The sequence below is a fragment of the Plectropomus leopardus genome, chromosome 20 (assembly GCF_008729295.1).
Source record: "Plectropomus leopardus isolate mb chromosome 20, YSFRI_Pleo_2.0, whole genome shotgun sequence".
Classification (NCBI taxonomy): Eukaryota; Metazoa; Chordata; class Actinopteri; order Perciformes; family Serranidae; genus Plectropomus; species Plectropomus leopardus.
In genome coordinates this window covers 2,379,819-2,406,165 of record NC_056482.1, presented here as the reverse complement: position 1 = coordinate 2,406,165, position 26,347 = coordinate 2,379,819, and the positions used below count along the sequence as shown (strand labels likewise).

At 40.5% G+C, this 26,347-nt stretch overlaps 1 protein-coding gene across 1 annotated transcript in view; it reads right to left on the bottom strand.

Annotated features, from left to right (window-relative positions):
• The window catches only part of slc12a2 (solute carrier family 12 member 2), a 99,057-nt gene that overhangs the window by 2,481 nt on the left and 70,229 nt on the right, over positions 1-26,347 (bottom strand). The window contains exons 21-26 of the mRNA XM_042509081.1: positions 23,615-23,662; positions 21,758-21,880; positions 16,756-16,867; positions 10,104-10,190; positions 1,648-1,783; positions 1,265-1,332 (exon numbers count right to left, since the gene is read on the bottom strand). Of these exons, the coding sequence (XP_042365015.1) occupies positions 1,265-1,332; positions 1,648-1,783; positions 10,104-10,190; positions 16,756-16,867; positions 21,758-21,880; positions 23,615-23,662 (574 nt within the window). The remainder of the gene's footprint in view (positions 1-1,264; positions 1,333-1,647; positions 1,784-10,103; positions 10,191-16,755; positions 16,868-21,757; positions 21,881-23,614; positions 23,663-26,347) is intronic.

Here is a 26,347-nt window from a genome sequence, read left to right as displayed (position 1 = left end):
CTACTCTCTAGGGCTATAGTAACATGCACACCAATATTACCCTTCACACGCAGTGTTTCTTTACGCTGATGAGAGAAGCAAAGTTATTCTCTTCAAAAGACCAATATGAAAACTGACGCCGATGGAAGAACTGTCTTCACTGGCTGGAGGCGCGTTATGAGCCGAACTGTCGTTGGATGCTGTTTCTATTTACAGTATATCTGATGCTTGCTTTAAAAGTGCCGCAGTGGACAAGGACCAGCTGGTTCATGAAGCTAAAATGAGGAATTATTTATATGAAAACTACTTTGGGGCACTTCAAAATTTTTCACAGGTCCTTCACGGGTCCTTCACATCAGTCCACAAGCTGTTACAAGCAACTGAGAATGCTGAGGAAGGTTACATTACAATCCATTCACCCACTGGCATATGGAGGACTGAAACTGACAAAATCAAAAATAAATAAATAAATAAATAAATGTGTCAATAAATAAATGAAAATGCCAAAACTGACAGAATTTTTTTTATTTTCCATTTATTTCTTCATTTTATTTATCAATTTATTCATTTTCTCATTTAATTTCCCATTTTACATATATATTTATTCCTTTTTAAATTTATTGATTTAATTATTTATGCATTTCATTATGTATTATTTTCGCTGTTTGCCTCCCCCTCCGTTTATATATTATAACAAATATGTTAACCCCCCCAGAAAGCTGCTGTTGTTAGCCCGGTTAGCTGGGGGCAGCTAACTGGCGGCAGCTAACTGGGCACTCAGCAGCAGCCCACCCAGCGACACCCGTTTAGTCCAGCTAATAACAACAGGCATCCATTTTTAGTCGTGGCCCACACTTCATTGGTAACTGGGGGCCACGGTCGAACTTCATCAATCCATCTACTCCATAGACTGTATATACCCATGCTGCTGTCACTACAGTCGATCCATGCACTCTGATGTTGATCAACCAATAGGTGAAAAGTTCAAAACTCCATGTAAAATGGAAAATTAAATGGGAAAATGAATACATTGATAAATACAATTAAAAAGTAAATGGAATATTAAATAAATATTGCCATATTTGGCATTTTCATTTATTTATTAACACATTTATTCATCTATCTATTTATGTTTAATTTCAGTCCTCCATACTGGAAACACAAAAAGATTCATATAAAACCATACATCTTCCTTCTCAAATATCCCTACAAATCTCCAACTAAAGCGCCTACTAAAGGAGTGAAAACACACACACACACACACACACACACACACACAGCTTACATGACAATGAGGTTGGCTGTGCTTGAGTGCTCCTTCAGCAGCTCGTTGAGTCTGATCTGACGATTAGTCTGAAATGCAAAACAAACACAAATACAGGTTCAAACATTCAGGTTTCAACTTACCAGATATTTATCACAAGCTGCTGCAACAGTGCCTCTGAGCCGAAAGTGCAGCTCACAGTGCTACACTGCTGGCTTAGACTCAACTGTTCCCACATTGTTAACGGAGCCAGTTACATTCACTCCCCTGACTTGCTCTTGTGTGAAATGAAATCATACGGATCTTTGTTCCACTTTGACAAAGTGTTTAAATTTCTGAATTTAAAAAAAAAAAAAAAAAAAAAAAGAAAGAAATTAAATGATAGTGAGTCGGTGGGTGCTGACCTTGGCGCGGTACAGTTCCAGCTCGTTGTCAGTGATCCTCCAGGGTTCGCTGTTCTTCAGTCTCTCAGCTGCTTCCTGTTCCATGTCATCTTCCTTCAGCCGATATGGCTCGATTATCTCCTCAAAGGCCGCCACGCTGCACAACAACACCAGCTTCATTATTAACCTCCTTATACCAGCCAGGCAACACATCAGAAAGCCTTGAAGAGGAACTTAACCCTCAGACACTTTTTTCAGTGGAAAAGCAATATGTATGGGTGTTTACTAGTGTTTATTTGAGTAGTGATTGATTCAGGTCTCACTCTTGAAATTTGAGTGCAGAGTATTGTGTGTAAAGATACAAAGTGACTGCCCTCTAAAGGTTGAAACCTGGCTACGGCAATTGAATTTTGCTGCTGGCTGATCAGTTCACAGCATGCATGTTTTCGTCACCAACGAAGCCCACTGCTAACCCCCATCCCCACCCTCTCATACAGAAAGCAACATCTCCCAGCACTGCAGACTGGCTGCAAAAACACCTCCAGGCCGCACCGCTCACTTACTCACTTTTATTGTGTTCAGTTTTTTTTTTGTTTTTACATGAAACTGGTAAACACATAAAACCTAGCCCTCATATTGATGAAATGAATCACACCTCAAAAGTCAACTGTTCTCTCTCAGACGATAAAGTTAATTGCATACCATGTGCTTATGACTCACCTAGACACTTTATAGGTGCCTGAGAGCTAACTGGCCGCTTGTAGATCAGAGTGAATTGTGGTGCATATCGATGTAGGAATATAGATTTGTTTTTTATGTTAGATTTTGTTTTTTAATTGTTTGTTTTTTTCTTAGAATTACGAATTCTAGAATTCTATTAATTCTTAGAATTAATTCTTAGAATTATGTATTTTTATTTCTGTATTTTTTAATAATTATCATTCTTTAATTTAGTGATTTATTGTTGTACACTATAACTCGGGTGACACTGTTTAAGTGAATTAAAATATATAAAATATTACTCAAATTTAAAAAAGGTCTTCTATTGCTTTTAATGCCAAGATTCCTGTTTGGGAAGTGTTTTTGGATGAAGCTTTCTACAGATTTCTGTTCTGCTTCCAGCTGCTGCAGAATTTCCATAACATGACGCACAGTTTTTGTATGACAATGGAGTTTTTGTGTACTTCATAGTGGCAAGTGCTATAGTAAATCTTCATGGAATCTTAATGTTTTTACTTATTTTTGTAGTTTTGGTTACTTTCACATTTGACTCAGTCACTGCTGACACAGATATGAGTATGCCGGATGCAGCCATACAACTGAGTATACAACTCACGAGGAAGGTTAAAAAAAAAATCCTCAGCTTCAAACAGGTTATAATGTTTTGAAATCATCTGTCTCCTTTAGAAATCCATTCAATCTTCAAACTACTTGCAGTTTACACTCCGACTGACTGTACTTAAAGTAGATGTGTCTCCATTGGGGTCATATTATTAATTTGAACTGGGGATTTGTTGAGACCTGCGGACATGCCTAAGCTTGGCATGTTTGGGTACCAGGGCACTTCATAGACAACTTGGAGTGGACATCACACTGATGTCACTGCAGTTGCGCAGGCATAGTGGTGGCAGAAAACTAGCAGTGTCGGGAGCAACAGTGGAGGAAAGTAAACAGAGGGTGCTTTTCATTATGCTAACCTGACTCTCCGCTTCCTTCACTCGCCTCCACCCACAAAGATGCGAACAGATGATCCGAGGAGGAGATATGAGGACTGAGGAGGTGAAACTGTGGAATGAGAAATCCTCAGCTCCACAGTGTCAGTCTCAAGCGACGTCAGTAACATATGACGTGCTGCACAGCTGATCAGCTGTCAGACTGACAGGGAGAGAGCCCCTATTGAAAAACAATTTCAAAAGCTTTCAAGACAGGAAAAAGTCTTGTAGCTCAATAAAAGTCTCACATACAGCTACACAGGACCTTATTCACTTATATAAATTGTTCAACAGCCAATAATTTGTTGCCTAGTAGGCCTGTTATTATTACTGAAGTGGATTTAATCACCATTTAATATTTCTTTAAAATATAATTCATATAGGGATCAGTTATAATTATTTAGGCTACTTATTTACTTGTATTATTATCTGCACAGTAATACACCACACAGCCTCTCGATGTAAGAATGTGTGTTAATGATGCTTAGGTCGACAAAGGTCCCCCCCTGGGACCCTCAGGTCTGCAGGTTTGGGAGAGCTTATTAGAAAATATTGCAGGTTTTGGGAGGGCGGACATAAACTGACATAGCAGTAGCAGCATTCTGAGTAATTTATTAATAAAAAAAAAAAGCAAAACATTGTGCCACCACCTCCTCCTCTCTTCTTTTTACATCTCTGTCACACAGCAGCAGCTTTATCATCAGCTGCTGCGCTCCATTATTCAGCACCTGAGCAGGAACATCTGTTCAAGTCCTGCATATTTATTTCTCAGATTATAATGTCCAGAAAAAATATTTCCCTCTGCAAATATGAAGGTCTAACAGCGTGTTTTAATAGCAAGGAAGTGTCTCTGTGTCCACACTGAATAGGCGATATTAAACATACACTATCATCATGTAAACAAACCTCAGTAGAATTTCAGCTGTGCGCATGAGATCAGAGATGGGTGAGAACTTGCTGTCTTCCTACATGTGTACTTTTTAGAAATTCAAATTCAAATTCAAAAAACTTTATTTGTCCCCAGGGGGCAATTCAAGGCACACAGAGCAGCATGACAAGCAATAAGGTAAAGATGAAAGTAAGAAGGAGAGAAAAAATAGAAATAAAAATAAAGATAATTTAAATATTTGTGTATATACAGTATATAGGTGAATAAAGTATAATAATAATATAATAATAATAATAAGGTGCATGTAAAGGAGGTAATTGTGCTTAAAAACAATCTCACAGCTTGAAAGTCCATGTGGCGTGTGTGTGCATGTGGTGTGTATGTTTGTCTGTGCGTGTGTGTGTGTGTTTGTATGTGTGTGTGTATGTTTGTGTGTATGTTGTGTGTATGTATGTTGTGTGGCGTGTGTGACTGTTATAAACAAAAATACAATAAGAATAAAATATGTCTGTATGTACAATTTTACAGTAATAAAGGAACATAGAGTTCACTGATAAGGTGCGACTGAGAGGAGGTAGACATGAACAGTTTTTTTTTTTTTTTTTTTCCTTTTTTCCTTCCCTTTCCCTTTTTCTTTCCACAGCTTTGAAAGTCCGTGTGGTTTGTGTGTGGAGGAGGGAGAGGGGGGTTAGGAGGAGTTGAGGAGGAGAACGGCCTTGGAAACAAAGGTTGCTCTCCTCCTCTGTGTCCTGCAGCCGGGGCAGCGGAGATGTCATCCCGAGGGGAGCCACTCAAATGCAGCATGAGTGCATGAGAGGGATCCTGCAGGATTCGGTTTGCTAGCCTGACTGTTTGCTGTTCACAGAATGAGGAAAGAGTTCTTATTGGTAGACCAGTGATCTTGGAGCAGACTCTGACGGTGCTCTCCAGACGGTTTCTGTTCTGGAGGCTGATTGAATAAAACCAGCAAGTTATGGAGAATGTGGCGATGCTCTCAATGAAAGAGTAGTAAAAAGTTTGCAGGATGTTTCTGCTGACTCCAAAGGAATTGAGTTTCCTAAGGAGATACTGCCGCTGTTGACATTTCTTGAGAATCTCCTCTGTGTTGGAGGAGAACTTCAGCAAGCTGTCAAAGATGGTACCCAGGTATTTGTACTCCTCAACTAATTCGACTGGCTTCCCATGAATTGAGGTGGAGGATGCTGTGGCCAGCTGTCTCTGCCTGTTGGAAAAGGTCACCACCATCTCCTTAGTCTTACCCACGTTCAGCTCAAAGCAGGAGTTATCACACCATTCTACAAACTCCTGTAGAGCCGATCCGTGGTGCTGAGAGGGGCCTGACAGCAGGGACAGGAGGACTGTGTCATCAGCATACTTCACCAGGTGACACTGAGGCTGTGTGGATCTGCAGTCATCGGTGTACAGGATGAAGAGCAGAGGTGAGAGCACGCAGCCCTGAGGGGAGCCAGTCGAGGTCTGTCGGAGGTTGGAGAGGGTGTTGTTGACTCGGACTCTCTGTGACCTGTTGGTTAGAAAGTCCAGTATCCACAGGGTGAGCTGGTTGTCCAGGTGGAAGCAGGAGGTGAGTCTGTTGGCCAGAATGTGAGGCTGCAGCGTGTTAAATGCAGAGGAAAAGTCTGCAAACAGGAGTCTGGCTGATGTGTTGGGCTGCTCCAGATGTTTGTGGATGGTGTCGATGATGAATGCTTTTGCGTCATCAACACCTCTGCCTGTGTGGTAGGCAAATTGTAGTGGGTCCATCAGAGTGTCTGTTGCTGTGATGATGTGTTGTTTAATGACTCTCTCCATAGCCTTCATCACCAGAGAGGTTAGGGCCACAGGTCTGAGGTCATTCAGGGTTGATATGGTATTTTTCTTTGGGATGGGGATGACTGTGGAGTGTTTCCACAGCTGGGGGACAGTGCTATTGTCCATGGAGCTCTGGAACAGAGTTTGGAACACACCACCCAGCTGCTCAGCACAGAACCTCAGAACACGGCCGCTGATGTTGTCTGGGCCGGGGGAAGCGTTCTCTCTGGTCCTCCTAAGAGCTCTTACCACCTCGGCTGCATTGAAGGTGAGTGTGGAGTCACCAGGTTTCAGTGCAGATCTTGCCTCTGCCAGTTGGATGGAGTTGACCGTCTCAAACCTGGTGTAGAAAGAGTTGAGGTCATCAGGAAGAGATGTAGAACTGCTGCCTGCAACCTGGATGGTTCTGTGGTTGGTGGCAGTGACGTTTACAGCAGCCATGGTTTTTAGACCCTGCCAAGCTGAGCGGAGGTTCCCCTGGGTAAATTTTTCCTCTACCTTATTCTTGTATTTCAGCTTGGCAGTTTTAATGGCACGCTTGACTTCCCTGTTGACTTCTTTCTTTTCAGCCTCTGAGCCAGTAAAGAAAACTCTTTTTTTCTTGTTGAGGATTTCTTTCAGTTCTTTGGTGATCCAAGGTTTATTGTTAGGGAATATAGTGACTGTGATTGTGGGATTATATTGTCCACACAGAAATTGATATAGGATGTGACAGTGTCCACTTGCTCATCTATGTCCCTGGAGGGGGCTAGGAGGCTGCTCCAGTCTGTGGAGTCAAAACAGCCTTGCAGCGCTTGGATGCTGTCGCTGGTCAACTGTTTGATGCTTTTAATGACCTTCATCGCCCTCCTAACGACAGGTGTGTAAGCTGGAGCAAGCAGGATGGTGTGGTGGTCAGCAGAGCCAAGAGGGCGGAGGGCAAAGGACCTAAATGCATCTGGGACAGATCCATAGCATTTATCCAATATCCTCCCCCACCGGGTGGTGCAGGTGATGTTCTGCTGAAATCCTTTGAGTGATTTTTCAGGAGAGCAGTGGTTGAAATCACCCAGGATGAATTTGGGGGAATCTGGTGAGATGTGTTCCAGTCTGTCGAGTGAACTTCTGATGTTTTCAATGGCAGTAGCTGCGTTTGCTCTGGGGTGGATGTAAACCAGGATAAGAAAGAGCTGTGGGAATTCCCTGGGGAGATAAAAAGGGCGCAGAGAGACAGCCAGGAGCTCAATGTTAGTGGTGCACAGTTTCTCCCTCACGACGACCGTGGAGCACCAGCGTGTGTTTACGTAGAGACGCACGCCACCGCCATGTTGTTTACCGGTGCGTTCACTGTCCCGGTCGAGTCTGAGAGGGGGGACGAAGCCATCGATGTGCAGCGTGCTATCATCGTCGTTCTTATTCAGCCACGTTTCAGTGAAGGCAAGAATAGAGGCAGTTCTATATTCATGCATGTGGTTGACGTTAGCTTGTAGCTTGTCCGTTTTATTGCGGAGAGAGCGCACATTAGCCAGGATGATGGCAGGAAGTGGCCGTTGTTTACATGTATCCCGCTTAAGTCTTTTCTTGATCCCACACTTTTTCTTCCCCCGTCTGGTTACCTTGTTCTTATTGTGAGCGTGGTTTTCTGTGCAGGATGCGCTCTTGCGGAGGATTTTTTCAGGAAAAGTGTCCGTGGGGGGGGTTGTGATGTGGTGAAAGTCCGAGCTGCATCAGAAAGTCCCGTGTGTAGATAATACGTCCGTCGGGAATATTGTTTCTATTAGCGGAAACAAACTCACAGATAATTCACACTTGTGTGAAAGTCCAGAAGAGTATGAGAATATCCATGCTGGAAAAGTTTAATCCAAAAAAAGCTTGCAGGCCAAGTCCGCCAGGTAACAAGAGTAACTACTGTGTAGTAACCACAGGCTGTGTAACAATGGCGGCCTGCTCGCAGTGAGCCGGAGGGGAGAAAACAAACCAAACGGCTCTTTCTTGTCAGCTACGAAGCGTTTATAATCCCAGAAATTGGGGGAAAAATGCACAGTACTATGAACCGTCAAGTACATACATATAAAAATGGAAAAGACGAAAACACAGAAAAACGCTGCTCTGAGAACCTACCGGTCGACCACACAAGCAGCGACCCGGAAGCTAGTTCCACACATTCATTGTGATATTTACTGGAAATGAGATTAAATAGAACCAAGGTGTGTTATTATCAGACAGTTTTGGATTCGGGTCATTGACTAATGCACATGTTTATTGGTCAGCCAGCACATTAGCTCTAATAACGGGCCGGGCTCGACCCCTGCATCATTGATGGTGATGTAAATTAAAAAACAAATAAACATAAATAAATGAATAAAAGAACGCTGCTTTGTGTGATGCCAAACCACCTAAAACCTAAAACGTCTTCGGTGTTAGATTTATCACACACAAGGTGATGGCACATTATATTAGGCCTACATTTCATCATGTGACTGTGTCAAGGGTCAATTTTTCCTTGTAGAACAACCTTTCTGCTGCTGGCAACACATGAAAATAACTGAAGAAAGTGTCCGTATTGTCCATATTTTTGATTTGGCGCTCATACCGCTAGCTAGCGAGTGCAGAGCTGGGTTAGGATTTTTGAAGTGGGGCTGTGTGAGATAGTTATGTATAGTCAGTGTGTTACATACAGAAGCTGGAAGAAACAGACAGCCCCCCCACATTGATATTAAAACGGATTTTAACCACTATACTAATAAAAGGCCTAACTTAAAAAAATCAATATCAGTCTTAGTGGATGCTGTAGTTAGAATATTTTCATGGCTGTACTGCGCCTTCACACAGTCTTTTCCTTTGGCGCTGCATTTCTCATCCACCGCCAGTCAGCTGTTTAGGTCAGAAAGTGCCGTTAGCAGCTGTTACGCAGTCCAACTGAAACAAAACTTCACGTTGAAAACACACAAAATACAGCATCCACTTTGACGGATAGGCCTCTTTTAAAGTGGCTAATATACATTTTGATATCACCCTCTCTATACAGCAGGGTAATGCTCAGCACCCCGTGTGTTTCTGCAAACAGTGAGCACACCATTTGTATATGTCCTGTGAAGTGTAGGGTGGCAAGTGTGCACACGAAGATGTACCCCTGCATTGGTTGGTTAGATTGTCTAGTGCTAAAAAAATTACTACATTTGCGCTTTGAAAAGTACCTTGGATTAGATGAGGATGTTGTCTGGAATTTGATTAATGGTTCAGCCGTACAGCAGAGAGGCAGGCCTTATTTCCCAGATTAATAAGTAGGCTTTTCATTCATTCATTTTCTGTAACCACTTGTCCTCGTAAGGGTCGCGGGGGGGCTGGAGCCAATCCCAGCTGACATCAGGCGGAAGGCGGGGTACACCCTGGACAGGTCGCCAGACTATCGCAGGGCTGACACATACAGACAGACAACCTTACATCTCACAGTCACACCTAAGGGCAATTTAGAGTCACCAAACAACCTGACCTGCATGTCTTTGGACTGTGCGAGGAGAGAACCTGTGCACACATGGGGAGAGCATGCAAACTCCGCACAGAAGGGCCCCCGCCCACAGACCAAACCCCATTCCAACCAGGTTTTGAACCAGGGATCTTGCTGTGAGGCATCAGTGCTAACCACAACGCCACCGTGCCGCCCTAAGTAAGCTCTTAATACTGTGAAATATATGTGGGAAGCAATGATTTCATTGACAGTAGCTGAACAGTGATTGAAACAATGTGGAAGCAATTGGAACTATAACAGAAATTTTGTTAAGAAGAAAAGTAAGGTGTTTTCATCAGTGTGGTGAGTATGCTATGACCCTACTGACAGAGTTAGTGCTGTGGAAATGAAAAAAAAGAAAAAAAAATGAAACAAACTGAATTAATTATCTATTTTATTGTGCTGGCAATTTCTGCATTTGACTGAATTCTAGTTGAGAATTTACATGAAGAATTGTGTGTCTAGTGCAGTATGCACATTTTTTTTTTTTACCAAAGAGGAATGATGGACAAGTATATGAAAAAGTGACACAGCTTGTAGGGAAGATTTGCTTCTTTGAACTGAATTGAAAAAGACTTACTGCTCCTTCTTGGGCTTGGTGTTTATGTCTCCTAGCACGGTGATGTCCGAGAAGTCTATCCTGAACTTGCTCAGCAAAGTAGCCATCCTGCATAAAAAAAAAGGAAAAAACAAAGAGTTTTAGAACAAATACTGGAAACTGGCTTCAAGTATTTTCAATCTAAGGAGCTGCAGACAGAGATAAGAGCAGTGAGTCATGGTGAAGACCAGGGGAAGCTGCCTGTAATAACTCTGTTTGAACAAAGAGCTTTTGAGAAGGTGAAAGCAGGTGGGACAAGCTTTGCTGCCAGCACTGTGGCATTCTGGGTATGAGAGTCATTTCCTTTAGCTTCAACTTCAAACAAACTGAGTGCTTGAAAGCATCATCCGTCACATAACGACAGCTTAACACTGTGCTGCTGTCACGATCCTGCCTTCCAGTGTTCAAAACCAATACAGTCATTCAATCTCATAATGCACTCATCAGTGTTTTACATTGTGTAATGTGTAATGTGAAAGATGTCACTGTAGTGATGACCCAAAGATTATTCTGATCACTCTGCACTTCCCATTCAGCTCTAAGAAGCTTTTAAAAGTTGTAGCTCACTGTTTTGGATTACGGCTTCAGACTTCACAGTCTGCTTCAGTCTCTTCACTCATCATCCTGCAGTTGTTATCAGTGAAAACGCTCAGATGCAACCAAAACGCTTTACCTGCTCAGCAGCAACCAGCAGACTGACACAGTCACACATGAAAACAGTTGAGCTTTTAGCAGCCAGAGACAGATATTTCCCTCAGGATAGAAAGCAACCAAAAACAGCACTAAAAGAGAGTCAGTATTGAACTGGAATTCATAAGGGGGAAGCAAACATGACTGCAAAAGAAAGATAACTCACTGTGAGAGTCAAAATAAGACTTTCAGTCTAAATAGGGCTGCCCCTTGTAAGTCAGAGATGCAAATCATCAGTCTAACACCCCTCGGTCCACTGAGATAGCTTCAATTAGTGCAGGTTTTTTTGCTAGACAGTGTGCTGTGCAGTGTACGCCTGGGGACATATTTTTTGCAATCCAGATTTTGCTGCTGAGGAAATGCTCTTGACTTTCACACTACGCTTTGGTAAAAGCAGTTGCAGACAAAGAGCAGCATGGAGGGAAAGTGAGACCTTGCCATAAGGTGAAGAGGTGGCAAATTTACAGCTCACAGCAACTTTTTTTTTTATTTTTACAGATGTATCAAATCATCTACTTGCCAATCGGCCAGTCAAACCAAAATACTGTAGTGTCCATCCAAGTTTGAAGGGGAAACATTCAAGTGTCACATATCTGTGTAAATGGCCACTTGTAGTTTCACAGTAAACACACACAAAGGGGAATTCAAAGTGCATGCAGAGCTGCACACGTGCACGCCGAAATAAAGGGCTCGGCTGCCAGCACCGAGCCAATTTAACACAACAAAAGGGGGTAGGAGGAAGCTGTAAGGGACAATGAGAGACAGAGTGTGTTTGTTTGAGTGTGTTACTGAGTGTGAGTGTGATTGGGTAGGACGACAGTAAGAGCAGGTTAGGTTTATGCAGATATAGATAATTCCTGCAAGGAATAGTTTAACCTGTAATGAGGTGGATTAACCTATCCTGGCATAAATACTGGAGGCAGCGGGTGGATCAGGTCAGTGATGGTGGACACATGTACAGTTTTATGTTAGTTACAGTGTGCTTGTGTGTTGCTTACGGACAAATGGATGGATGTTCAAAAATAAATACGATGGTAAATGGAATGCACTTGTATAGCCATTTTCTAGTCTTCTGACCACCCAAAGTGCTTTTACACTACATGTCACATTCACCAAATCACACAGTCCAAAAAAATCGATACTCGGATACTAATTGATCATAAAAATTAGTACTGGTAGTACACAGTGCTCATATGCAACAGTATGGACACCAACAGTGCCTTCTCCACCTCCTCACTGACACATAGCGGCACACACAGCCCCTCCCCTCACCAGCAGCTGAATAAGTTAGCTGTCATCCATGAGACCGTCAGCTCGGTTGGGTCACCAGCTGAAACCAAGTCTTTATGAGGAATTTAGAGAGGTTAGTAAAGCTCCCATTCAAACATCATCCAAGGATTAAACGTTTGTCATAAATGTTTACCTGGCCAGAGGCACACATTAACGTTAGCCATGTTATTATCCACCATTAGCAAATATTAGCCATCTGTTATGCTTACTCTAAACTAGTGGCTTACTGCTAATAATAAAACAACTATTGTTAATGTCATGCTGGGCAGCCAATGTTATCAGTCCTGTCCCTCAATAACGTTAACCGGGAGCGTTTATTTAACACAATGATCTATGTTTGAAAAGTGTTGTGTTTCCCTTTAAATCTCAGATTGAAGCTGAGAAAAGTCAACCTGCAACAAGACAGAAACAGAAATATACATTTGAGTGAAATTCTGATGTGAAACCAGTCATTTCAAGGAGGATTTGACACTGAACAAATTATCCACCATTTTACAGTCACAACAGTAGCAACGGAGTAAGCTATGGCATAAGCAAAGGTATAACTTGACTGGCCACTGAGCCCAGTCCCAGAACACACACATAGCGTGCTCTCATGTGTACTTCGTGTGCACACAGAGAGGGTCATTAAAGGCTATTCTGAAGGCCCACTGATGTGGTGCCCCCCAGGATCCATTCACTTTACCTGTACACTCACTGAGAAGTAAAAATTTGTGGTTAAGATATAGATCTGTTTCTTGTTAAACAGCAGCTCGGTTTGTGCACCTTCCTGAAGTCTTGTCATCATAACGAGGCTGTCAGGTTAGATACCACTTTGGCTGCACTAAGTCAAAAAACAGTGCTGCTTGCCAACATGTCTAGAAACCCCAGATATGCAAAGAAGTACCGAAGCTTTGGAGCTGTTATTTTTTTAACTTTGGACAGAGCCAGGCCAGCTTCCCTCTCTTTTTATGCAAGCTAGTGCCAATGGCATACACACACACAACTCAAATGCACTCACCAGACTGACTGAACAAGCGAGCGAGCACTACATTAAACCATACCTGCAAACTCATAATAGGTGAAAAAGATGACAAATACCCAATCCCTGAACCCTCTAGGGGGCATGGTTCCCCAGGAAGAAAATTTTTGAAGTATCAGCTTTAAAATGTAGTATCCTGGTGTACTCTATGAAGAAAATTAAGGGAAAAGACAACAGTTACTTCACGTTCTCTTTACACAGGTAATAGCTGTTGGCTGCTAATTTAATGCTCTAAATATTGTGAAGAGCTCCTTTAATATCTAGATATAACAGACATAAAAACCTGTCTGAAGACAATGAATTACAGTTAAAGTGCCAGTGAATGATGGTAGAAGAAGTGATTGTCCACTCTGCATGCCTTCATATCAGCTAACCTGGGTACCAGACATTAATGGAATCTGATGAGAAAAGCTTCTTCCCAAAATAACAAGGAAATGTCCACACAATGATGGTTCTGATTAAGACATAATCCAAGGGCACACAAACTTGGAGCAGACAGGATGTTCACAGGATGTGTTGCTGTTCCCCACAGCTAGCTATTTCAAAACCTCCTTTAAAGAAACATATTGGGAGTTTTTCTAGGTTCTCACCACTTTCCACAAGCTGTAGCACTTAAAACTAATTTCATTCCCTCTAGGCAGACAACAGTACTCTGTAGGACGATTATTTAATAATTTTAGATTTTTTATTACTTGATTACAGGACTCTCAGCAAGAGTCATTATACTAGATGTCTGTCTGATGGTGCAGTAGCTAAATTTAAGGAATTGATTCCTTCTGCATTGACGCTTTTACTAATTTAAGTCATCCTCAAATTGATTGTCTCGTTGATAGTGCTACTGGCTAACTGCGATCAGCTCTCGACTCGAAGAAAATAATGAAAAGAAAATGAAATGAAAGAAAATTAGCTCCATGGTTTAACCCCCAGATCTGCAAATTAAAACAAACATCGCAAAAATCTGAGAGAAATTGGCATTCAACCAACCTGAAAGATGCCTGTTTAGTTTTACAATCTTAAAATGTATAGAAAGGCCCTTTGCCATGCCTGAGCAAACTATTACTCATCATTAAATGAGGAAAATAAAAATAATCCCAGGTTTCTTTTCAACACCCTATGCAAATTTACCCTTAATTGACAATTCTTTATTAGATATAACCAATGCGTCTTTATTAACGGGCTATGTACCACAGTCCTTTAAAGTAGCTGTCATTAAACCCCTTCTAAAGAAGCCCATTCTTGATCTGGAGGTTTTAGCTAACTATAGACTGATATCTAATCTACACAATCTTATCCTCATCACATAACAATGGAACTTGGCAGTCGTGTCTGATGTGAATAAAAAAATGTTAGTGAATACTGTAGAATGTAAATGGGATGAAATACATGCATGTCTGTAGCCGTTAATATACAACATGATCAGTTATAGTATCACAAGTTAATCTGGGCAGATCACATTACCCACAGCGAGCTTCACATTACACGCTAACACGTCTGTCTGCATGTGTAACTCTATGAAAGCAAAAAGGGAAAATTGAAATGAATAATTCTTCCTCTTCACAGTTTTACTCATCGCTTATGTTCGTGTTATCTGATGGTGCAGAGAGGGGAATCCTACGTGCAGGGCCTATTTACATTAATCTGCATATGTAAATGGAGGCGTGGAGAGGGAGGAGTCTGGTACTCCTAGACGTGCGCTCAATTCCATGTTGGTTGGGATGTACAAAGGAAATGTGCTCGGATTCATGCGTGCGCACAGTTTCATACAACTGGATTTTTTTGTGCGTACAACGTTTTCTGGATTTAATTATGTTTCAGTAGCAAGTCTTTGTACATGAGGCCCCTGGTCTCTGTTTTAATCCTATTAGGTCTCACTGCCCCATTGAACACCACTGACCATCAAATCTTACTGCACAGACTGGAACACATGTTTCCCGGATCCTGGCTGCAATCTTGGCTGCGCCTTATCGTGGTGATAGCTGTGCTGGCGCTGTGACCCTGCCTTTGGTCGTGCTCATGCTGTGGCTACTCTGATACCCCCGGTACGACCTGATTGTGGTCTTGGTTTTGCCGTTCCTGTGGAAGCTACGCCTGTGTTGTGGGTCCTAATTGTCATTTAAGCACAAGTACTTTAAATTTGTACCAAGTAAGGTGCTTGAATAAATGTACTTAGTTACACCCCTGCACTGTGTGTGGTAACCTGTGTGCACCTTTGTGGAGTGCAGAAATTAAGTTCAAGATGATTTTGGTTTGATTGATAAATTGGACTGTCAAAGTATGGGCTTATTTAATTTGTAAAGCTTTGATAAATTGGCAAATTAGACTAAACATAATAGACTAAATACGTACGTACAATATGAGCTACACTACATATACTGTAAAATATGAGATCGGCTGATTTAATGCATGTCAAGTATGAAGGCGAACATGAATACATGAAGCAAAATCTTAGTGTTTCTTCATAAATTGATGATCACAAAAATTTTTCAAGTCATCTCTGTTTGAAGTTACAGTTAGGCGTGAGGTCTCCTGTGAGTTTAATCTTAGGTTGCAGTTTTGCTAGTTTAACTGAAAACTAGCCCCTGGGCGAAACAACTGTTTTAAAGACAGTCCTCTGCTGTCTCATTGGGTATCCCCCAGGGACAGTATTATGGGTGTAAATCACTGGGTTTGTCATGATACGATATATCGATATCTTTTGTAAAATTGTACATCCTGATCAGACCAGATTTATTCCGGGTAGATTCTCATTTAGTAATGCTTATCCGCTTTCAAATACACTACGTATATATTCAGTTCATGAAAAAGACGCACAAGCTGCCATTTTATCTCTTGACACCCAAAAGGCATTTGGTCAGAGCAAATAGCCTTTTATGCTCGAGGCACTAAAAAGAACGGTATGGATTCTGAGGTAATCTCCTTGTCCCTGTGATAGCTGAAAATCCAGCTGTCATGCCATGGAAGTCCTAAATTTAAGATTTCACTGATCTTTCCAGTGAAAATGAACATTCACAACACACACAGTCAGGTTAGTATTAAGAGTGCATCTTTGACATGTTGTTAATCAATATATCAAGTTATTATGTGAACTCACACCTCACAGCATCAACAGAACAGAGGGTGTCTGTCATCGCAAACAGTGTCATGTTGTGAACAGCAGCTGAGGACAGCAGTGTGCTGCTGAAAAGAAAGCAAATGGCTTCTACAAGCTGCAGGCCTGCTTTTATATGACATGGCTTGTTACTGTCTGCATCACCTCCGCTTTGGACATGGTGGACTGAATTTAAGTAAGTAATGGCAGTAATCTATATGTATCACAGCCTGTCACCTGTCACAAGGCTTCATCCTGTCCTCTCTATTCCATGATCAGTTAGGCTTCATAATAATTATAAACTGTAGAGGCAGTAGTAGTAATACTTTTTTTTTTTTTTTTTTTTTTTTTTACAGCAATTCAAAGGTTCATATAATGATTTCAAGGATTCAATGAAAGAATTGACATCTGCCAGTAGGTGTAGTACTTTTGCTCTGGAAAAGAGCAAACAGTTGCTTTTGTTAAGTGTATTGTAATATCACATTACCTACTTATGTAAACCTTCAATTTTGACACAGTGAATGGGGAGAACATGCAGTACTTACGCCCGGCGGTCATGATCAATCCTGTTGATCTTGCCTCCAATGAAGACGCGGATCTTGCAGTCCTTCCACCTCTTCTTATTGGTCAGCAGGTAGGGGATGAGCAGGGTAAGACCTGGACAGGAACATCAGACATGTTGTCAACATGCAGCTTCTGTGACAGAGACATTCAACATGTGCTGTGTCTCACTTGATGGAACTGAAATATAAACTGTCAGTGACAGTCATGTACTCCACACAGCACCTCTGCTGACATGATGAGGAGGAGCCAGATTTTAAATGTTACATATCACAGAATCTTGAACATATGAGTTTCTGGGCCTTGCTCACATCTTAACACCTTGCTGCGCTGAGTCATATGAACATATTGGCTCTGTCAGCTCCATTGATCAAAACATTACTAATAAATTTGATTTTCTAGTTCAGATCCTCTCTGTTTCTCTCTCTCCCTCTCTCTTTTGTCTATCTTTCTATGGATATCAATGACTATGGGATGCTAAGTCGTAACTGTTCATGATACAGAAGCCATAATAAAGAGAAATGTTTGAAACTGTGATTTTTTTCTTTACTGCTTTCATATTTTTAGGGGGTAGTATGTTGTGAAACCCTCTGAGGAAAACCCTGAGAGATTTGTTGGGCTTCATAAAATTAATAATACTGGCACATGGTTGCATCCCTCTGCTCACCAGTCAAGTTGCACTCAGAGTTTACATCTATGTCAGTGAAAACACGGATGCTTCACACACATCTTACCCATGGCAGCACAGAAGATCTCTACAATTAGCACAGTTTCAACATTAGTGTCATCAAGATTCAGTAAAAGAATGGGAAACACTAGGGAATCCCTAGTGTTTCTGCACCACAACTGTTTTAAGTGAGGGTTATTTGAAGATAATCCTTTATTTGTCCTACAGTGGGGAAATTCACATTGTTACAGCAGCTATGACTGTATAAGCAGTAAAAGAACAATACAACAGTAAAAAAAACAAAACAAATATAAAAATATAAAAAATGTTAGATGAAAAAAACAAGGTGCCAAGTATAATAAAAAACAAGGTGCAAAAAGTAACATACAATCGCAAGGTGCCAAACGGTCTACAAATACACACACACACACACACACACACACACACACACACACATATATATATATATATATATATATATATATATATATATATATATATATATAATATGTCAGCGCAATGATGTAAGCGTGTTGGCAGGAGATGGACAAGAGGACCAGCTCTGGTAGCAGGGCGGTCGTGGCCTCTGGCCTAGGTCCACTAGCATTTCCCAATCCCTGGGTGTATTCAGTGGGCCTAAATCGGGAGGTGAGGCGTTGGCCTTCAGTTTTTCCTCTTCCCGGAAGAAGGATGGGGATTGTTGGAGCACTGCCTGGTTGCTGAAGGGTTTGCTGTTGATGGATAGCCTCTTGTGCTCTAAATTGGCTGCCACTCATGAAAAAGGTGTTGCGACTGCGAAGCACTGCAGCTGCTCAAGCTAGCATTCGAGGTGGAGCGGCAGAAGGCTGTAGAAGCCCAGCACCTAATTCCAATTCAAAAGACATAACTGGAGCGATAAAAGACCTAAAAACTACTCTGAAGGGGGAAATTACCCAATTAGGACAAGATATCAACAGTAAAACCTTAAAGAGTACTATGAAATACTATTTACGTAATCAAACAATGCTGAGGAAGATATTATTAAACAGTTCTTGCTATCATTAGACCCTCCCTCTATATGGAAAATACAAAATGATAAATTAATAGCCCCCCATTACAAAACAAGAATTGGAGAAAGTAATAAGTAAGCTGAAAACAAATAAAAGCCCAGAAAGTGATGGCTTTCCAAATTAATGGTACAAAACATTCAAAGAAGATACCTGTAATGCTAGAATCCTTCAATTGGACACTCCAAAAAGCAGTGACACCACCATCATGGAAAAAGGCGGTGATATCACTTATTCCAAAAGGAAGGTAAAAATGAGGAATACTTTTAATCCTTCTGCCCAATCTCAGTTTTAAATGTAGATTACCAACTCTTTACATCTATAATATCCAAACGAACCGAAGATTTCTTACTTGATTTAATACATTAAGATCAAACAGGGTTTATAAATGGAAGACAAACACATGATAATATCAGACGAACACTACATATTATAGAGCAGGTTAATAAACAACATCTAAGTGCAGCCCTGGTGAGTTTCGATGCAGAAAAGGCCTTCGATAGGGTCAGCTGGACTTTTCTGTATGGTGTATCAGAGAGACTGGGTTTTCATTAGTTGTATAAAATCTTTATATAGAGACCCAGTTGCTAAAATAAAGATCAATGGCACCCTGACAGATAGTTTTAAGCTATCCAGAGGTTCTCACCATGGCTGCTGCTTTAGCCCCTCCTTGTTTGCGATATTTATAGAACCCTTGGCTCAAGCTATTAGGCAAAAAAATTAAGTACGGAATTTATATTGCAAAGGAGCAACATACAATAGGACGTTTTGCAGACGACGTTATCACCTTCCTCCAACACCCTGACTCAAATTTATGGCCATCATAAGTAGTTTTGGATTAATGTCAAGCTACAAATTGAATATCACAAAAACTTAGATACTTGCTCTCAATTATACGCTATGGCAGGAAATTAGAAATGTAAACTGAAGTGGGGTGTAAAAACAATATAATATTTGGGAGTACAGATCACTGATGACCTAAACAAAATGTATGAAATAAATTACAATATATTAAATGATAAGATACAGAAAGACATTAAAAAATGGGAATCATTAATACTCGACTTTAGCTCGAGGACTGAAGTGGTGAAAATGAATATACTGCCGAGGTTGCTGTACCCCTTTTCATCATTTCCAGTAACAAATCCAGATTCTCAGTTTACAGCAAGGGATAAACAGATATCTTGGTTTGTCTTGGCAGGAGTAAGGCCAAGGGTCAAGTTTAGGACTCTCTAAATTGACAAGGAAAATGGAGGCCTCTCACTACCAAATCTTGGTGCTCTCCAGAGTACCAAGCTAGATGGAAACAAATTGAACTGAATCTGGGCTACCTCCAACTCCAGGCTAGGCTTGGAGGAAAAGATTACACTGAACAAAACAGTGAAAATGTAATCTTAGAAGGGACATGAAAAGTCTGGAATGATATCGTCAAAAGATATGGATTGGAAGGGGACAGGAAGCTTCTCATTTGGCCTTCTCAGATCCCCAGGTTTAGACCTGGACAGACAGATCCTACATTCGTAAGGTGGAGAGAAAAAGGATCACAGCTGTATGTACACTGTAGAGGGAAACGTTTTTTGAAACATAAGAAAAACTTAAAACAGAATTTAGTTTAAAAAAATGAGAACTTGTTTAAATTTTCAGCTAAGACACTTTTATAATACAGACTTTAAAAAAGAAATTTCAGAGGAAGCTAATGATGTGATAAAGGTATTGACTGGTGCACATAAACTAACCCCCTCCAAAATAGTGTAAAAGAGTAAAACTGCAAGAGTTTACAAAAATGTAATGGTAGAAATACATTTTATGTGAAATTAAAATTGGAAGCAGAATTGAACGTTAATCTGTCCGGGGATGAGTGGCATTCAATCTGAAGCACACAGCAAACCTCTACTAGCTCTAAAAGATAAAGGGAATTTGGTTGGAAAAATATTATTTAATTTTTATATCACACCATATATTTAATACAAACAATTAGGTAAACAACAGATCTGCTAGAGACGTTGTGGCCAAATGAATGTCAATCAGTCCCATATATTTTGGTCATGTAGAAAATTCAAAAACAATTTGGGATGCAGTTATTTTTATTTTTGAGGGAATTTTAGGTTACAAGATACCAAGGGACCCACAAATTATGTGTCTAAGATTGATATCCGATGGCATCATTCATAAGAAGGACATCTACCTGTTCAAAACCCTTAAACTGGCAAAAAGGCCGTTACAAGGAGCTGGCTGAAACATGACCCTCCAAGTCCAGGACAGTGGTTTTACATTATAGAGGAACTATATTCTTTGGAAAAATGTATTTTTCATCTGAGGACCAATGCAGGAAAACATGCACAACGCTGGAAAAATGGACAGACTATAAAAGAAAAGAAGTGTTGTTCAGTAGGCTGGTCTGAAGTTGATGCTTAAAATTGTAAAGGGTGTGCAGTAGTAACCCCCCACACATTTTATTATTAGTATTATCATTATCATTATTATTGTTGTTGTTATTTTCTTCAGGTATGTTTCAATTAAAAATCGAATAAATATGAAGTTTAAAAAAAAGTTTTATCTGCAGACAGAATTATTTTATTTGACAACACAATGTGATTCATGGTTCTAAAACATAGACGTTGTGTCTATGTGTCACAGGGAGTATTAACAGTAAAATGTGTGAGCTGCAGTGGAAAGTAGCTCATGGTCTCGAACAGCTATTTGGATTATGTTTGACATACAGAAATAATCTGATTGCATTTCAGCGATCTTATTGGATCAAATCTTTAAAATGTTTTTTTCAAATTAAAAATAAAAATGGTAAAATCAGATTTAAGCACATAACCCATTTTTGGTTTAGACCTAGATCAAACCTTCAGTATGTGTCTCCTAACTTTTTTAGGAGGATTGGGATACTTGATAAAAAAAAATCTAAATTATCCTGATCTCAGCAGGAGGCTGGATTCAGAGTGGATTTAAAGAACTAAAAGTGATAAACTTGCATGTTGGTCAAATATATTTATATTTATATATTTATTGCATTCATATTCTCTGTCTCTTCAAATAAAGACACTTAAAGACAAGTGTCTGCATGTTTGCTTTTTACTTGATGTTCAATGCAGTGAAATGTCATCCCATTTAGAGAAGTGGTTATCCAGATTTGATGTAATCTTGAAATTCAGGGATTCAGATCATTCTGATCAAATCAGTTCTGGAACACCTGGGCCTGGGTATGGTTGATAACCACTGGACTTATCTCCCAAAAACAAACAGTTTTCTTTCACCCAGACTCACCTCCATCATCGAACAGCCACCAGACGTCAACTGTGCCCTTCCCCTGTTTTTTCTGGAACTGCTGGCTGGCCTCCAGCAGCCTCTGGTCACACACATTCAGTGGGACAATTGGGCTCTTCTTGTCTACAGGGATGGTCGCCAAACACGCACACATGTATACATACACATATACACCCCAACAAACAACAAACAAGACAAACACAGAAAAATTCATTTAAATGGCAAGATACAACTGTAATTTATATCATTTGATGATTTGTAGGCCTGTCCTGAGAGTGGCAGTCAGGTGGAACAGTAACCAAACATCCCAAGCAAAAAAAAAAAACAAACAAAAAAACGTAAAGCTGGTGTAGTTGTGGACAGATGTATATGGACTGTTAACTGAATTCTGAAGGATAATGTGGCCTTGTGTTTTTGAGTGATGGTCTTTAACACAATTTTAGTATAAGGCAGCTTATTAAACCTCAACGCTGCAGCTGTGATCTCTGAGCCCCTTGTAGATTTTAGGAGTTTTTAGAATTAGGCATTTTGGAGATGTTAGTTTCTATGGAATTAAAAACCATACTGTAGCAAAAGTTTTGCTTGTTTTAGTAAAATGTTGTATTACTTAAAAATTCTAAAAATGTTACATTTGTAGATCAATTTCCAAAGAATCAAAGTAAGGAGGGTATAGTATTTTTTCAAATAACTTTTTCATATTTTTATTGATGTGTTTCTATTCTACATTTATTATCCCAACTGCTACAGTAATTTGCCTTTATTTTATTTCCTTTTAACGTTTATGCACCAAAGAGCAAAGTGAAGACCTGGTGATAAATCTCATTCTGATTCAGATTGTTTTCATTATGCCAAAAAGTTGTATTGTTTTGTATTTGTTTCTGCTAACCAAGAAAAGTCCTTGTTGTCTTGTTATAGCCTCTTGTTTTATAAAAAAATTAATTTGTATGACCCCAACATCAATGCTTCCCGTGGTATCGACAATGGTATGGTTCAATGCTGTGTATTGAAGTTAGAAATTCCAGTGTATCGGGGCAACTCTATAAGTCTATAAAACTATCTGACTTCCTGGTCTGTGAGGACAAAGTACACACACTGACAGCTGTTTGCAGCATTATAAAAAGTGGACATGCAGAGGTTTGATTTGTGTATTGACACTGTGTAATATCTGAATGTGAGGGTGAAAAATGCTATTAAAAAAACAGACAGTCACTTGAGATACTCCTGAATAACAAACTAATATCCACCCAGGATGTTGATTGTGACACACAGTTAACCTCCACTAATGAATGCACTTTGATTCGGACTGAATGAATGACAAAATAAAGCAGCGTGTGGGTCTCTGTCAGAAGGTGGACACAGAGACAAACTCAGGGTTCGTAGAAGAAAATCTGCACACAGAAGAGCAGTTTTTATCCTGGAAAAGAAAGCTACAGACAAACTGTCACCTCCAGAGGGAGAAGAAGCAGTAGGCAAAAGAGACTGAAGACACACAAACAAGACACACACTCACAGTATTAAACACTCAAGACTTGGATGGAGTAAAAGGCACTATCACACAGAGTGCAGCTTCAGAGACTGGGCTTGAGCTACAAACTGGAGACTGTAAACAGGAGGGCAGGAGGAAAAGACAAAATGTTATTCCCCAAAGCCAAGAAGCTAGCGGGCCGGAAACATGGAGCAGATATGGAGAGACACAAAACAGAGACAGCAGGGTGCAGGACGCTATGTTAATACAAGAGGAATTCAAAATATACTGTGGAAAATGAGGTGTCAGAAGGACGAATGGAGATAAAGATTAAAATCAGCAGAGAAAGGAAGAGAAAGGTTTAAAGGCAACACAATAAGTGGATCTCCTGCCTTTTTTCAACAGGGGCTGAGTTGGTGCTTTGCCATCATCATCGTCATCTGGGAAATGTGAGACAAAAGGAGAGAGAGACAACTTAGAACTGAGGCAACATGTTGCTTTGGTGTGCCATCATCATACAACCCAGCTTTCTTGCTAATGAATCATCATAAAGGTGAGAACATCAGAACATTTACAGTTGTCAAAAATGCCAAAAGAAAAATGAAAAAGACATACACACATGGTCCTGAGGAGAATGGTTAGCTGGGAGCTTCATGCTAACAGACTGGAACTAAGAATCAGGAAAAAACAAGAAGCTATGCTGAACTTTTCCACTGGCACCAGTTTGAACAGAGAGCTCAAACTGTTCTCTCTGATTTCTGGAAATGTCTCAGGCTCGGAGTCCGAACTCTCACGTTACAATAAATGAAAGTGGCCATTTGGTAAGGAACACTCAGAGCCACGTGAGGGCAGCAAACAGCCTACACACAAATCAGTTCTAACCCTCAAAGCTAAATGTCTTTGCTGAGATTCAGTTTGGATTAAATCAAAAATGTCCCACAGTGAGGAGGGTGATTCAGAATGCTATGAACTCTCCTAAGAGGAGGGAAGTGGGCAAAGATTGTATCTTAATGATGGCTCAGGTACAGTAGGAGCTTAGGCTGGCACTAAGAGGATTACCCAAATCACGATATTCATCTTCACTTTGTTATGTCTTGTTACTTTAACAGACCAATGAGTTCTCACTGAGCGTGGCACCCTCAGTTATTTTAGACATTAATTACTACTATCAAGATATATATTGGGGTTGGGGGAAATACATTATTTTACTAAGGTTAAGTCAGACAGACTGACTGACACAAGATGTGCATTACTTTTGGAAATGTGTCTCATGATATGCAGTCTCAAAAAGTATAGTGTTAAAAACGTGAACAAAACTTGCAAATAAATCATGATATGGAATTGCCGTACTTAAAAATTGCCATACTAACTGAATTAGAGTTGGGTCAATTTTCCGGTTTTGTTGGTCTCTTCTGTTCCAGTGTACGGGCTCAATCCAGTTTGATTTATGCAAACGTATGAACCAGCATTTGTCATTATGTCATTTAAAAAAGCTGTCCTTGCGGGCTGCAGGCGCTGTTATGAGATGAACTGTTGTTGGACACTTTTTTTTAAATCTGATGCTTGCTTTGAAAGCGCTGCAGTGGATAAGGACCAGTTCTTGAAGCTGAAATGGGGAATTACTTATACAAAAACTACTTTTTTCACTACAAAACCCAAACATAGCGTGAACTAGCTGTGGGGAGATTGCCGGGGAGCTGAATGTTTCTGCTGAAGTCATGACCATCGCTAAAAACAAGCTAGGGTAACATTACTTGCTTTTGGTTATCTTGTATGTAATCTCCAGTAAATATCATAATGTAAAATGTGTGTTGTCTGATTTGAAAATTAACGTTACAAATGCAGGAAGATAGCAAGTCATCTACTCACCCATCTTTTAAGTGTTTAAGTCTCCGGTCTGATCTGGAGTGCACAGCTGATAGCTACGGGGCTTGTTTACATGAAGTAGCAGAGGTGCATATTTAATGGATTCAGCATAGACACAGAGCTCGAGTATCACATGATGAACTTCTTTTCTGTTGGGACACTATGTCACTATGTGGTACGCAGAATTGACTGCTGAATCATATGGGACCTGGTAAAATTCAGTAAACTGGTTTGGTCCAATGTTGGGATTTTTTTTTTTTAAACAAAAAAACAAAAACAAACAAACAAAAACCAAAGAGTAGCACATTGTATAAGCCCTAAAACATTTAAATGTCAAACCTGTATTACAGTATGGCCACACTTTATACTGTTTTCAGCCTGACAAAAACTGCGTATTAATCAAAAACATGCAGAAGCCATTAGAATCATACAGTTAATTACAACTGTATTACTGATATGATACAGCTGTGTTGTTGTACTTGTGGTTATTAGTGCTGTGGACATGTATGAGTTTGTGAAATTATCAAGACAAACAGGTAAATATGGAAGACCATCAACAGCAAAGTACAAGGGGGTTAAATAGAAAACAGGCTCTTAGTAGATTAAACTTGCCTAAAAGCTCATATATGAAAGTGTTGCCAACATTTAACAACAATAAATATCAAACATCAAATACCAAAATACCACTAAATCCTCTAAGAGTGGTCATGACTCCAGAGTGGAGGAGGCCTGCTGCTCTGCTTCAGTTGGGAATGTTTCACAGCTCCCACAAAATGGGAACGCTTCCTGTGTTTGCTTGCTTGCTCTTGTGTGAGTGGCACTTTCTCTCTCTCTCTCTGGACTAACAAACTGGGCCTGGAGGGATGACTGGGGTCAGGGGTACGTGAGGCGACTTCCTGTCAGGGAAGGGTCGCTGTGTGTGTGTGTGTGTGTGTGTGTGTGTGTGTGTGTGTGTGTGTGTGTGCATGTATGCGTAGAGGCAAAAATAAAGAAATGTATTGATGGAGTAAGAGGGATCTCTGAGACTAATGTTCAGCTGATATACTGAATGAAAAAGCCTTCCTCTGTCACAAGCTGAACTGGTGTTTGGACAACAGGAACACACGAACGAACACACACACACACAGACACACACCCACACAGACACACAGACACACACAGACACACACAGACACACACAGACACACACAGACACAGACACACACACACACACACACACACACACACACACACAGAGTCTCACCTGGTTGTCACTGTAA